Genomic DNA, 15571 nt, shown 5'->3' on the forward strand with positions numbered 1-15571 from the left:
TGAATTGGCCTCCACTGCCTTCTGCGGCAGAGAATTCCACAGATTTACAACTCTCTGGATGAAAAGGTTTTTTTCTCATTTCAGTCCTACATGACCTACCCCTTATTCTTAAACATTGACTCCCAACATGGGGAACATTTTTCCTGCATCTACACTATCCAATCCCTTAAGAATGTTATATGTTTCTACAAGATCCCCTCTCATTCTTCTAAATTCCAGGGAACACAAGCCCAGTCGACCCATTCTTTCATCGTATGTCAGTCCGGCCATTCTGGGAACTAACCAGGTGAACCTGCGCTGCACTCCATCAATAGCAAGAACGCCCTTCCTCAAATTAGAAGACCAAAACTGCACACAACTGACTCCACATGTGGTCTCACCAGGGCCCTGTACAACTGCAGTAGGGCTTCTATACTTAAATCCTCTCGCTATGAATACAAACCTGCACGTCTTTGGAGTGTGGGAGGAAACCGGAGCACCCGGGGAAAACCCACGCGGTCACAGAGAGAACATGCAAACTCCGTCCAGACACCACCCTTAGTCAGGATCAAACTCGGGTCTCTGGTGCTGTAAGGCAGCAGCTCTACCGCTGCACTGTTAGTAGAATATTTTGTGTCTGAAGAATATTTATAATTTGATCTATTTTTTCTTTTTTTAATCTCAATTATAGGAAACTATTGATGCCCTCGTGAGCAACGTCAACATTGAATTGCTCAACGCCCTTCACTACCACATGGTGGACAGGCGCATTCTCACGGAGGAGCTGGGGCATGGCACATCATTGAGGTCAATGTACCAGGATTTAAACATATATGTACACCACTATCCCAATGGCGTAAGAACGATTTATCCTTTGTACCTATTCTGCAAACGCATTATATTGGAGTGTTGCCTGCATTTCTACTCACCCCATTACAGGAGAGATGCAGAGGCTTGGGAAATGGTGCAGAGGAGGTTTACCAGAATACTGTTTGGATTACAGTTTGAGTTTAGTTTATTGTCACGTGTACCGAAGTACCGTGTTTACTTTGGGGTTTTTTTTCGTTTAGTTTCGTTTATTGTCACAGGTGCAATAAAAGCTTTTGTTGCGCGCTAACCAGTCAGCAGAAAGGTTAAACATGATTACAATCGAGCCATCCACTGTACTGACACATGATAAAGAGAATAACGTGAATAACGCTTAGTGCTAGATAAAGTCCAGGAAAGTCTGATCAAAGATAGTTCCGGTGTCTTAAGGTAGATAGTAGCTCAAGACTGCTCTATAGGTTGCTCTCTAGATTTTAGCAACAGGAAAAGGTCTGAAGAAGGGTCTCTACCTGAAACTATGAGAATGCAGGGTGACTTGGACAGGTTGGGGGAGTGGGCAGATGCATGGCAGATGACGTTTAATGTGGATAAATGTGAGGTTATCCACTTTGGTATCAAAAACAGGAAGGCAGATTACTATCTAAATGCCGTCAAGTTGGGAAAAGGGGAAGTAAAACGGGATCTGGGGGGTCCTTGTTCATCAGTCCATGAAAGTAAGCATGTAGGTACAGCAGGCAGTGAAGAAAGCGACTGACACGTTGACCTTTATAACAAGAGGAGTCGAGTATAATAATAATAATAATAATAAATTTTATTTATGGGCGCCTTTCAAGCGTCTCAAGGACACCTTACAAAATTTAGCAAGTAGAGGAAAAACATGTAAGCGGAATGAAATAAATAGTAGAGACATGACTAGTACACAAATTAAAGACAGAATTCAATTCAAAACACAATATGAGGGAATTCAAGCACAGATGAAAAGGGAGGGGGACGTGGGGCTAAGGATAGGCAGAGGTGAAGAGATGGGTCTTGAGGCGGGACTGGAAGATGGTGAGGGACACGGAATTGCGGATCAGTTGGGGGAGGGAGTTCCAGAGCCTGGGAGCTGCCCTGGAGAAGGCTCTGTCCCCAAAACTGCGGAGGTTGGACTTGTGGATGGAGAGGAGACCGGCTGATGTGGATCTGAGGGACCGTGAGGGTTGGTAGGGGGAGAGGAGGTCAGTGAGATATGGGGGGCCAGATGGTGGAGGGCTTTGTAGGTGAGGGCCAGGATTTTGTAGGTGATCCGGTGGGAGATGGGAAGCCAGTGAAGTTGTTTGAGGACTGGAGTGATGTGATGCCAGGATTTGGTGTGGGTGATGAATCGGGCGGCTGCGTTCTGGACCAGTTGGAGTCGGTTGGTGTAGGTGGAGCTGATGCCAAGGAGAAGTGAGTTGCAGTAGTCCAGTCGGGAGGAGATGAAGGCATGGATGAGTCTTTCAGCAGCGGGAGGTGTGAGAGAGTGTCTGATTTTGGCGATGCATATGAGTATAGGAGCAAAGAGGTCCTTCTGCAGTTGCACAGGGCATTAGTGAGACCACACCTGGAGTAATGTGTGCAGTTTTGGTCCCCTAATTTGAGGAAGGACATTCTTGCTATTGAGGGAGTGCAGCAAAGGTTTACAACGTTAATTCCCGGGATGGCGGGACTGTCATATGCTGAGAGAATGGAGCGGCTGGGATTTTACACTCTGGAGTTTAGAAGGATGAGAGGGCATCTTATTGAAACATACAAGATTGTTAAGGATTTGGACACGCTAGAGGCAGGACACATGTTCCTGATGTTGGCGGAGTCCAGAACCAGGGGCCACAGTTTAAGAATAAGGGGTAAGCCATTTAGAACGGAGACGAGGAAACACTTTTTCCCACAGAGAGTTGTGAGTCTGTGGAATTCTCTGCCTCAGAGGGTGGTGGAGGCCGGTTCTCTGGATACTTTAAAGAGAGAGCTATATAGTGCTCTTAAAGATAGCGGAGTCAGGGGATATGGGGAGAAGGCAGGGTACTGATTGGCGATGATCAGCCATGATCACAGTGAATGGCGGTGTTGGCTCGAAGGGCCGAATGGCCTGCTCCTGCACCTATTGTCTATTGTCTATTGTCTATTGTCTATTGAAATGTCGCCTATTCCTTCTCTCCATAGATGCTGCCTCATCCGCTGAGTTTCTCCAGCATTTTATGTCTACCTTTGAATAGACTTGAAGTATCTTTTCTGGAATGTTGGTTAGGTGGTTGAGGGGAGACTTGATAGAATATATAAACATTCTGAGAGGCATAGAAAGGGTAGACAGTTAGAATCTTTTTCCGAGGGTAGAAATGTTCAACAATAGAGCAGTCCTGACCACCCATCTCCCTCATTGAAGACCTTCTAACTATCTTTAATCAGACTTTATTGGACTTTACCTTCCACTAAATGTTATACCCTTTATCCTGTATCTGTGCATTTTGGACGGCTTGATTGCAGTCATGTATAGTCTTTTTTCTGACTGGATAGCATGCAACTAAAAAGCTTTTCACTGTACCTCAGTACACTTGACAACAATAAACTAAACTACACTAAACTAGAGGGCACAGCCAAAAGGTAAGAGGGGGAAAGTTGAATGGAGATGGGCGAGGCACTCTGTTTTCCACAGAGAGTGGTGGGGGCCTGGTATGCATTACTAGGGGTGGTGCTGGAGGCAGATATGATGGTGGTGTGTAACATAGAAACATAGAAAATAGGTACAGGAGTAGGCCATACGGCCCTTCGAGCCTGCACCGCCATTCAATATGATCATGGCTGATCATCCAACTCAGTATCCTGTACCTGCCTTCTCTCCATACCCCCTGATACCTTTAGCCACAAGGGCCACATCTAACTCCCTCTTAAATATAGCAAGAGGCTTTTAGTGAGGGCTGAGGCTTTATAAGACGCTGGTCAGACCGCATTTGGAGTATTGTGAGCCGTTTTGGGCCCCATATCTGAGGAAGAATGTGCTGGCGCTGGAGAGGGTCCAGAGGAGGTTTACGAGAGTGATCCCATTAGTGAGTGGGTTAACATATGATGAGCATTTGGCTGCACTGGGCCGCTACTCGCTGGAGTTTAGAAGGTTGAGAGGGGACCTCATTGAAACTTACCGAATAGTGAAAGGCCTGACAGGGTGGATGTGGAGAGGATGTTTGTTAATGAATGCGATTAATGAATGAGTCATGATTGAATGCCAGATTTGACCCGATGGGCCGAATGGCCAAATTCTGCTCCTATCACCTTTGAACATATGAATAGAGTGCTATGAATCATATACAGACATGAGATCAGTTGAACTAAGCATCATGTTCGGCACAGACATTGTAGGCCGAAGGGCCCGTTCCTGTGCTCCACTGTTCTATGTTCTATTATCTTGCATCATCTTGTCGGTCTTTCTCTGTATCCATTCATCTTTGGTGTTTTAAGGACCTGATCAAATATTATATGTTTATATCCAATATAGATTGTTACTGCCAACTGTGCACGGATAATGAAGGCGGACCAACTGGCTACTAATGGAGTTGTGCATGTCATTGACCGAGTCCTCATGGCAGTTGCAAACTCGATACAGGACACGCTGGAAATTGATGATAACTTTCAGCAGCTTCGTGTACGTACAGAAGGAATGAGACTTCTATTAAAGTAGCAGATTAAGGATGAGCATGTGACTGTGCTAAATGCTTATCTGCTTCTGTTCTCATTTTCATCATCTTGTCCACTTTGTTTGGAGACTAGTTTAGAGATGCAGCATGCAAATAGACCCATGCTAGTTCGATGTATCGAAACTGACAACTGCCGATGCTGGTTTGTTCAAGATTCCAGCATCTGCAATTCCTTATGTCTTCTTAATGTGAGGATTCTATATTTGCAACCCGTCATCTTGGAGTTTAGTTTCCCAGCCATTGTCTTATGCTGTTTGATGCAGCAGCTGTTTGCTCTTCTTGTAGCTATCTCAAACCATGCACAAACCATGATCCGCATCTCATGATTCGCATCCCAATGACTATATATTTTTTACTGTGTTTTTGTCCAAGTCTCTGAGTTTGATTTTGCAGCATGCATTGTGGGCCATAGAACTGGATTTTATCTAACTGGATGTCAGTTTTATGCCTGCACCCTTACAGTGCACCAGATAATGGTAAAAAAGAATTGGTAAACTATATAGTCAGTATTAGATTAAAATAATTGTAATTGGCTATAAACTGGCACAGGCCACAGAAGAATAATGATTGAAACAATGATAGGGGTGGCATGTTGGTGCAGAGGTAGAGTTGGTGCCTGACAGCACCCGAGACCCCAGTTCGATCCTGACTACGGGTGCTGTCTGTACTCCCCATGACCTGCGTGGGTTTTCCCTGGGTGCCCCGGTTTCCTCCCACACTCCAAAGACGTGCAGGTTTGTAGGCAAATTTGTGTCGGTAAAATTATAAATTGTCCCCAGCGTGTAGGATTGTGCTCATGTATGGGGATCGTTGGTCGGCGCGGGCTCGGTGGCCTTCACGGCCTGTTTCCACGCTATATCTCTAAATTAAACTAATCTGAACTCACTTTGGGACTTGCATCTTATCCTCTACTTTGTTAACTTAATTTGAATTTCCAGTTATTTGTAGATTTGAATTTTTGCTCGTTATAAACTAATTTGCCTCAGTTCTTATACAGTCAATAAGAGCCAGCAATCTGTAGTTTCACAATTTACTTTGAAATTTGCTTTGCAAGTAAATGACAGGTGAATGACTTTAATGTTATGATGTTGATGTTTTAATTTTGTTCTCCCTGGTGTAAACAAATTTGGATAATGTAGCAATTATGCAGTAATGTTGTAATGAGCAGTGAAACGTTTCATTCCCCATTTACCATTATCCAAAGAAATGGTTGAAACCATTGATTCAAAACTTACCATTGGGGGTTTCAAGATGGCCGCCCATGGGTTAAAGACAAATTGGCATCATGTTTGGATATTCAAAATGTTTTTTTTGTTTTCAACAAATGATTACGTTATTTTTCAAGGTTAATTTGATAAGCTTATTTTGATGATGGGAAGGGTTAAATGCTGCAACCAAATATTGGAAGGGAAATCTATAGGAAGGGGCGGCACGGTGGTGCAGCAGTAGAGTTGCTGCCTCACAGCGCCAGAGACCCGGGTTCAATCCTGACTACGGGTGCTGTCTGCACGGAGTTTGGACTTTCTCCCTGTGACCACGTGGGTTTTCTCCGGGTACTCCGGTTTCCTCCCACACTCCAAAGATGTACTATTGGCAAGAGTTGTAAATAGTCCCTAGCGTGTGTAGGATAGTGCTAGTGTACCGTGTGATCGCTGGTCGGTGCTGGCACGGTGGGCCGAAGGGCCTTTCTCCGCACCTTATCTCTGAAGTAATGTGTAAAGTAAAGATCTGGGATTCTTTTGACAATTCCCCGGTGACCAAGAGCCACATTAATCAGCTTAATGCAAGCAGCGATTTAGGGGAAATATTTTAAGAAATTAATAAAATGGAATTCTAAGCCTGAGGATGATCATTGTGCTCTATGTTGTGATATCTGACTTGGCTTTCTCCTGGGCTCTTCTGTGTTGTGTTCTCTAGGCTGCAGTAGCTGCCGCAGGTCTTGAGGATATGCTTCGCAGTAAAGGAGAATACACGCTCTTTGCTCCCACCGACAAAGCCTTCAGCAAAATACCACCTGCTGCTCTGAACAGGATCCTAGGAGACCCAGAGGCTTTGAAATGTAATGAGAAGTATAATCTAATGCATCTTCGTCTATGCTAATATGACATTTGCAGCGATTTTGCATGCTATTCATTTCAGCAGATTTAGTTTCGTTTAGTTTAGAGATACAGCATGGAAACAGGCCCTTCAGCCCACCGAGACCGCACCGACCAGCGATCGCCGCCCACTAACGCTATCCTACACACACTCGGGCCAATTTATATTTATACCAAGCCAATTGACCTACAAACCTGTACGTCTTTGGAATGTGGGAGGAAACCGAAGATCTCGGAGAAAACCCATGCAGGTCACGGGGAGAACGTACAAAATCCGTACAAACAACACCCATAGTTAAGGATCGAAACCAGGTCTCTGGCACTGTAAGGTAGCAACTATACCGCTGTGCCACCATTCCGCCCTTGTACAGATCTACAAAAGGCTCATGCCATCTTTCTTCAGTGTATTTCCCTTCTTACCCAATGTATTTTCTATCTCCATCTCAAATGTAACTATATGTCAAACACTTGAGTCTTATTTATGGTGCTGAGTTGCACCAGCCTACAACACTGTTCAGGGTCATACCATTCATTGTATATTTTCTCTTTACATTTGACCTCCCAAAGAGCAATACTTGCTCGGTTTAAACTCCATCTGCCATTTCTCCGCCCATTTTAAGAAACAGTTAGACAGGTACATGGATAGAACAGGTTTAGAGGGATATGGACCACATGCAGGCAGGTGGAACCAGTGTAGATGAGACACGTTGGCCGGTGAGAGCAAGTTGGGTCGGAGGGCCTGTTTCCAAGCTATATGACTATGACTATATTTCAGTATCTGATCTATATCTCACTGTAAACTTTGAAAGCCTTCCTCACAGTCTGCAATCCCAGTAATATTGGTGTAATCTGCAAACTTACTAACCAAACCACCTACATTTACATCCAAGTCATTTATACATATCACAAACAGCAGCGGTCCCAGCACAGATCCCTGTGGAACTCCACTGGTTAGAGACCTCCAGCCTGAATATTGACGTTCCACCACAACCCTCTGTCCTCTATCAGTAAGCCAGTTCTGACTCCACACAACCAAGTCACTGTTAATCCCATGCATCTTAATTGATTTTCGTGCCTGCATTCTAGATACCTCTGTTCTTCAACCCATTCTGATATTTTCCAAAGAATACCTAATCTTTATTCTCTTCCAAATATAATGGAGCCATTTTCCTAGATTTTGTAACGGTTCCCCTCTATATTTGTCAGATTATTTGTTCAGTTTAGTTTAGAGGTACCTTGTGCAAACAGGCCCTTCGGCCCATAGAGGCTAGGCTGACCAACACTCCCCTGTACACCAGTTCTACCCTACGTACTAAGGACAATTTACAAGGCCAATTAACCTACAATCCTGCACGTCTTTGGAATGTGGGAGGAAACCCTCGCAGGTCACAGGGAGAATGTACATACTCCGTGCAGACAAGCACCTATAGTTAGGATCGAGCACAGATCTCTGGCGCTGCAAGGCAGCAACTCTACCACTTCACAACTGTACCACCCCACGCATTCATTTAAATCTCTTCTCAATAAAGATACACATTCTAAATAGACTCGCCAAACATAGATTAAAGAAGTGCCATTTAATTTAGTGAAAGAGTGAATATTCCGTAACTCTCTTCTATCCACAGCTCTGCTGAATTACCACATTTTGAGAAGAGTCCAATGTGCAGAAGCCATCATCTCGGGCACACCAATGGTGACCTTGGAGGGCATGTCTCTGGAAGTGGGCTGCATTGGTGACTCTCTTACGCTCAACAGCAAGAGCATCATTATTGACAAGGACATACTCACGACAAACGGGGTTATTCATATGATCGACGAGCTTTTGATCCCCGATTCCGGTAAGCAGAAGTGCAAAGTTATTATTGCTGCATCTGATTCATTTTGCATATTAATGATCTAATTTAGTTTAGTTTAGTTTCGAGATACAGCGTGGAAACAGACCCTTCGGCCCACTGAGTCTGCGCCGACCACCGATCCCCCTGTACGATAGTTCCATCCTACACACGAGGGACAATGTATGGAAGCCAAATAACCCACAAACATACACGTTTTTGGAGTGTGGGATGAAACCAGAGCATCCGGAGAAAACCCATGCGGTCACCGGGAAAACTCTGTACAGACAGCACCCGCAGTCGGGATCGAACTCGGGACCCTGGTGCTGTAAGGCAGCAACTCTACTGCTGTGCCACCGTGCCGCCCTCATGTAGCAGCTAGAATAGATATCCTTTGAATAATACAATTGTAAAATTTTAATACTCTGGATATAATTTCAGTAATCCTTCATTTTGGTTTATTTTGCTGTACAGATACATCTGGTGATCAGGTAACGTTAGGTGATCATTGTTAATTTTTTGCACCTATGATAATGCCTGAGTACTTTGTCATGGTACAACGTGAGCCTTCCATCTGTCGTTCCCCAAATAACCCAGCAGGCTCTCTAGAAAGAAAAAAAGCAAGAGAAGAAAATGCCATAGACAGACACAAAGAACTCAGCGGGTCAGGCAGCATCTCTGGAGAAAAGGTATAGGTGGCATTTTGGGTCGGAACCCTTCTTCAGAGAAAATGCCACGGCAATTAGGGTGGCACGGTGGCGCAGTGGTAGAGTTGCTGCCTTACAGCGCTTGCAGTGCCATAGACCCAGGTTCGATCCAGACCATGGGAGCTGTCTGTATAGAGTTTGTATGCTCACCCCCTGACCGCGTGGGTTATCTCCAAGATCTTCGGTTCCCTCCCACACTTCAAAGACGTACAGGTATGTTGGTTAATTGGCTTGGTGTAAGTGTAAAGTGTAGGGTAGTGTTATTGTGCGGGGAGCGCTGGTCGGCGTGGACTCGGTGGGCCGAAGGGCCTGTTTCCGCGCTGTATCTTTAAACCAAACTAAACTAAACTGATTTAGGGAAAACATAAACTCTAGTTTACTTCCATACCTACCTCTATGGAGATCAAGCATGTTTTAGCAAGTCAAGTTGACTCATCGTAGCAAGGATTCACCTGTTTAGTCATTCCCCTGGGATTGAGAGCACCTTGTTCTCTCTCCTGTTCTGAGGAGCAGAAGATGATTCCTCATGAATTATTTTAGTGGGATTTCCCTTGCACACTACATTTCACACAGACTCGAAGGAGGCAAAGGCAAGATGGTTAAGGAGCAGGCTGCACCTCACAAATTTAGTGTGCATGTGCACATAAACAAGCATACCTTTTCACCCCCTCCGTTTGGAAAAAAAATGAGTTTAGCTTATTAATTTAGTTTAGTGAACCAGGTCCTTTGGCCCACCGAGTCCGTGCTGATCAGTGATCACAGTGATCAAACCTGTACGTCTTTGGAGTATGGGAGGAAACCGAAGATCTCGGAGAAAACCCACGCATGTCACGGTGGGAACGTACAAACTCCGTACAGACAGCACCCGTAGTCGGGATTGAACCCGGGTCTCCGGCGCCGCATTAGCTTCTGCAGTTCCTTCTACCGCTGCGCCACCATGTTCCAAACCAGGAAATGCACATTTGCAATTCCTACCCAAATAACTAGATCACGTTAGGCAGAACTGAATTGTGAAGATCAGCAAAGTTTCCCATTGGCTTGTAAAGATTGTTGAACAAAATCCATGCTGTACGTTCCTTCATAAAACAAACCCGGATGTCTAAATGTATTTACGTTTCAAAAAATCACATTAAATAAATATCATGTCACTCTGAAAATCTTACAAACTAAATCGATCCATAAAATTGTGACTTTCTAAAACTAAAGGATAATTTGACGTCATTATATAGTGTGGGAGGAATCCGGAGCACCCGGAGAAAATCAACGCAGGTGACGGGAAGAACGTACAAAGTCCGTACAGACAAGCACCCATGGTCAGGATCGAACCCAGGTCTCTGGAGCTGTGAGGCAGTAACTCTGTCGCTGTGCCACTGTGAAGTGTCTATTTATGTGTGTGTAAGCATTTTTATTTTCGACATTTGTAATTTTGAATGATTTGTCTTGACTGCTTTACAGCTAAGACCCTCTTGGAATTGACTGAAAAGGCTGGTGTCACCAAAATAGGCAGCCTCTTCAAGCAAGCAGGTCTGACCACCTATCTGGAGAAAAAAGAGCCTTTAACTCTTCTTGCTCCTCAGGATGTTGCCTTCAAGGGTAAGTGGAAACTGTGCACCGCTTGCATCATGAATATTGACTATTTCTTTTAACACTTAAACTATAAAGCAAAGTTTCCAACAAACATTTTAACACATCAGCGTAATTAACAGTCCTGTTCTTAACAGTAGAAATACCTGTGCATAGAATGAGGGGGCACCCCATTGAAACTTACAGAATAGTGAAAGGCCTGGATAGAGTGAACATGGAGAGGATGTTTCCACTAGTAACCATATAACCATATAACAATTACAGCACGGAAACAGGCCATCTCGACCCTTCTAGTCCGTGCCGAACACGTATTCTCCCCTAGTCCCATATACCTGCGCTCAGAACATAACCCTCCATTCCTTTCCCGTCCATATAACTATCCAATTTATTTTTAAATTATTAAAACAAACCTGCCTCCACCACCTTCACTGGAAGCTCATTCCACACAGCCACCACTCTCTGAGTAAAGAAGTCCCCCCCCATGTTACCCCTAAACTTCTGTCCCTTAATTCTCAAGTCATGTCCCCTTGTTTGAATCTTCCCTACTCTCAGTGGGAAAAGCTTATCCATGTCAACTCTGTCTATCCCTCTCATCATTTTAAAGACCTCTATCAAGTCCCCCCTTAACCATCTGCGCTCCAAAGAATAAAGCCCTAACTTGTTCAACCTTTCTCTGTAACTTAGTTGCTTAAACCCAGGCAACATTCTAGTAAATCTCCTCTGTACTCTCTCTATTTTGTTGACATCCTTCCTATAATTAGGCGACCAAAATTGTACACCATACTCCAGAATTGGCCTCACCAATGCCTTGTACAATTTTAACATTACATCCCAACTTCTATATTCAATGCTCTGATTTATAAAGGCCAGCACACCAAAAGCTTTCTTTACCATCCTATCTACATGAGATTCCACTTTCAGGGAACTGTGCACAGTTATTCCCAGATCCCTCTGTTCGCCTGCATTCTTCAATTCCCTACCATTTACCATGTACGTCCTATTTTGATTTGTCCTGCCAAGATGTAGCACCTCACACTTATCAGCATTAAACTCCATCTGCCATCTTTCAGCCCACTCTTCCAACTGGCATAAATCTCTCTGTAGACTTTGAAGAACTACTTCATTATCCACAACCCCACCTATCTTAGTATCATCTGCATACTTATTAATCCAATTTACCACACTATCATCCAGATCATTGATGTACATGACTCTTCCTTGAATCTCATAGTTTCCATAGCTACTCTACTTGTTTCCCTTACCTCACATAATTCAATACCCTTCTCCTTGGTGAATACCGAAGAAAATAAATTGTTCAATATCTCCCCCATCTCTTTTGGCTCTGCAGATAGCTGTCCACTCTGACTCTCTAATGGACCAATTTTATCCCTCGTTATCCTTTTGCTATTAATATAGCTGTAGAAACCCTTTGGATTTACTTTCACCTTACTTGCCAAAGCAACCTCATATCTTCTTTTAGCTTTTCTAATTTCTTTCTTAAGATTCTTTTTACATTCTTTATACTCCTCAAGCACCTCATTTACTCCATGTTGCCTATAATTATTGTAGATCTCTCCCTTTTTCCGAACCAAGTGTCCAATTTCCCTTGAAAACCATGGCTCTTTCCAATTTTTACTATTTCCTTTCAACCGAACAGGGACATAAAGATTTCCTCCATTTCTCTTCCACATCTTTCCCATAAAACAAACTGTCCCAATTTACTCCTTTTAAATCCTTTTGCATCTCCTCAAAGTTAGCCTTTCTCCAATCAAAAATCTCAACCCTAGGTCCAATTCTGACCATCTCCATAATTATATTGAAACTAATGGTATTGTGATCACTGGTCCCGAACTGTTCCCCAACGCATACCTCTGCCACCTGACCCATCTCATTTCCTAACAGGAGGTCCAGCACCGCCCCTTCTCTAGTAGGTACTTCTATGTATTGCTGCAAAAAACTATCCTGCACACATTTTACAAACTCCAACCCATCCAGCCCATTTACCGAATGTGTTTCCCAGTCTATGTGTAGAAAATTGAAATCTCCCACAATCACTACCTTGTGCTTACTACTAATATCTGCAATCTCCTTACATATTTGCTCTTCCAATTCTCGCTCCCCATTTGGCGGTCTATAATACACCCTATAAGTGTTGCTACCCCTTTCCCATTTCTCAGTTCCACCCAAATAGCCTCCCTAGACGAGCCCTCTAATCTATCCTGCCAAAGCACTGCTGTAATATCTTCCCTGATAAGCAATGCAACACCTCCACCTCTTGCCCCTCCAATTCTATCACACCTGAAGCAACGAAATCCTGGAATATTTAGTTTCCAATCACATGAACATAGAACAGCAACAGGCAGCATCTCTGGAGAGAAGAAGTAGGGCTTGAAGAGGGTCTCGACCCGAAATGTCACTTATTCCTTCTACCCAGAGATGCTGCCTGGCCCGCTGAGTTACTCCACCATTTTGTGTCTACCATGCTTTATAATTCACCTGGCACACAGAAATAGAGTTCTTGATGTTTCAACATTATTGGTTTAAAAAGTAAGCATGCACGTACAGCAGGCAGTGAAGAAATCGAATGGCATGTTGGCCTTCATGACAATAGGAGTAGAGTATAGGAGCAAATAGATCCTTCTGTAGTTGTACAGGGCCCAAGTGAGACCACACCTGGAATATTGTATGCAGTTTTGGTCTCCATATTTGAGGAAGGACATTCTTGTTATTGAGGGAGTGCAGCGTAGGTTTACAAGGTTAATTCCCGGGATGGCGGGACTGTCATATGTTGATAGAATGGAGCGGCTGGGCATGTATACTCTGGAATTTAGAAGGATGAGAGGGAATCTTATTGAAACATAAGATTATTAAGGGTTTGGACACGCTAGAGGCAGGAAACATGTTCCCGACGTCGGGGGAGCCCAGAACCAGAGGCCACAGTTTAAGAATAAGGGGTAAGCCATTTAAAATGGAGATGAGGAAAAACGTTTTCACACAGAGAGTTGTGAGTCTGTTGAATTCCCTGCCTCAGATGGCAGTGGAGGCCGGTTCTATGGACGCTTTCAAGAGAGAGTTAGATAGAGCTCTTAAAGATAGCGGAGTCAGGGGATATGGGGAGAAGGCAGGAACGGGGTACTGATTGTGGATGATCAGCCATGATTGCATTGAATGGCGGTGCTGGCTCGAAGGGCCGAATGGCCTACTCCTGCACCTATTGTCTATTGTCTATAATAAGTCCCTCAAAACGTGAAAACAGGAAATGTAATAATTTCACATTTGTTCTGTGCAAATTATTCTTTGTTGTGATGCGTTTGGAGTCTGATTCAAAACCACAATTGACTCATGATTTTCTTTTTAATCATATAATTAATCACATTTAATCATTTCAAACAATCTGGTGCCTTTTGGTTTTTGTGATTTGTTTTGTACTTTTAATTGCTCCTTTGGTTTTCGTTGTAAACCCTTGTGGTGTGTTGTTCAGATTGAATGACATGTTTTTGAAACCCTTCAGAGGTTCCACACATTTCCACACATCAGACACTGAAAGTAGTTGGTATTCGTGATAGTCTCGCGTAAATATCTATTAGTCAAAAATTGTCATGCCTTGCGGAATAAAATCTGTTGTCCTGGGATCGCTCTGATCATTTGTTCAAAAATTGTTCAAATTAATTTGACCAAAATATCTTTGTTCCCACTGAGACATAATTTATATTTTATAAACTTTCAAAACAAATAATGTTGTATCAGAATGTTCAGCAGTGCTGGGTCGACAAATCTTTCATGCAAGTTTAGATGGTAAGATTTGCAGTGGTTAGAACATAGAACAGCAACTGCTGGTTAAGTCATGACGTCAAAAGTAGAATTAGGCCATTTGGCCCATCAAGTCTACTCCGCCATTCAATCATGGCTGATCTATCTCTCCCTCCTAACCCCATTCTCCTGCCTTCTCCCATAACCTCTGACACCTGCACTAATCAAGCATCTATCTATCCCTGCCTTAAAAAGATCCACTGACTTGGCCACAGCTTTCTGTGGCAAAGAATCCCACAGATTCACCTGCCTCTGATTTTATTACAGAGCGGTTTTGCTGCCTCTGTCTATGGGGGAATCCATTTGCAGTGTCTCTAGAAGTCTAATGGACTCCCTGGCACTTTGAACTTCAACAGAAAACCATACTTTGTAGCTCGTGGTGTCTGATCTCCCCAGTGGCCCATCCATTTGGAATGAGTGTGCAATGCTGCACGGTAATACAACATTTGATGATTAGTTGCATCTTACAGGACAAGTTTTCCCCCCTTGACTACTTTCTTTACAACAGCCCAGGAATGAACTACCCCCAGCAGAATAAGATGTCTGACCCAGAGACTTGAATAAATGACAAAATAAAACAATTCCTGATTTTGAGGTGATCTATCTTTACCTGAGATTGGGAGAATGTATGAACTTTAACGTGAACGTAATGATGCCATGGCACAGCGGTAGAGTTGCTGCCTTACAGCGCCAGAGACCCAGGTTCGATCCTGACTGTGAGTGCTGTCTATAAGGAGTTTGTACGTCTCCCTGTGACTGACTGCATGGGTTTTCACCGGGTGCTCTGGTTTCCTCTCACACTCCAAAGATGTACAGGTTTATAGGTTAAATGGCTTTGGTAAAGATTGTAAATTGTCCCTAGTGTGTGTAGGATAGCGCTAGTGTACGGGGTGATCAATGGGCGGCATCGACACGGTGGGTCACGCTGTATCTCTAAAGTCTAAAGTAAAGGCTGACACAATGATGTCCTCACTCCCCATCCATCAGTATTATGAGCTGAGAATGGTAATCATTGCAGTGATCTATCTGAT

General features: G+C 43.7%; 1 protein-coding gene across 1 annotated transcript in view; it reads left to right on the forward strand.

Annotated features, from left to right (window-relative positions):
• Nucleotides 1-15571, forward strand: part of tgfbi (transforming growth factor beta induced) — a 66296-nt gene that overhangs the window by 36542 nt on the left and 14183 nt on the right. The window contains exons 5-9 of the mRNA XM_033029339.1: nt 671-835; nt 4313-4459; nt 6429-6570; nt 8233-8445; nt 10602-10739. Coding sequence (XP_032885230.1) covers nt 671-835; nt 4313-4459; nt 6429-6570; nt 8233-8445; nt 10602-10739 — 805 coding nt within the window. The remainder of the gene's footprint in view (nt 1-670; nt 836-4312; nt 4460-6428; nt 6571-8232; nt 8446-10601; nt 10740-15571) is intronic.

This window comes from Amblyraja radiata, chromosome 11 (genome assembly GCF_010909765.2).
Source record: "Amblyraja radiata isolate CabotCenter1 chromosome 11, sAmbRad1.1.pri, whole genome shotgun sequence".
In the NCBI taxonomy this organism is placed as follows: domain Eukaryota; kingdom Metazoa; phylum Chordata; class Chondrichthyes; order Rajiformes; family Rajidae; genus Amblyraja; species Amblyraja radiata.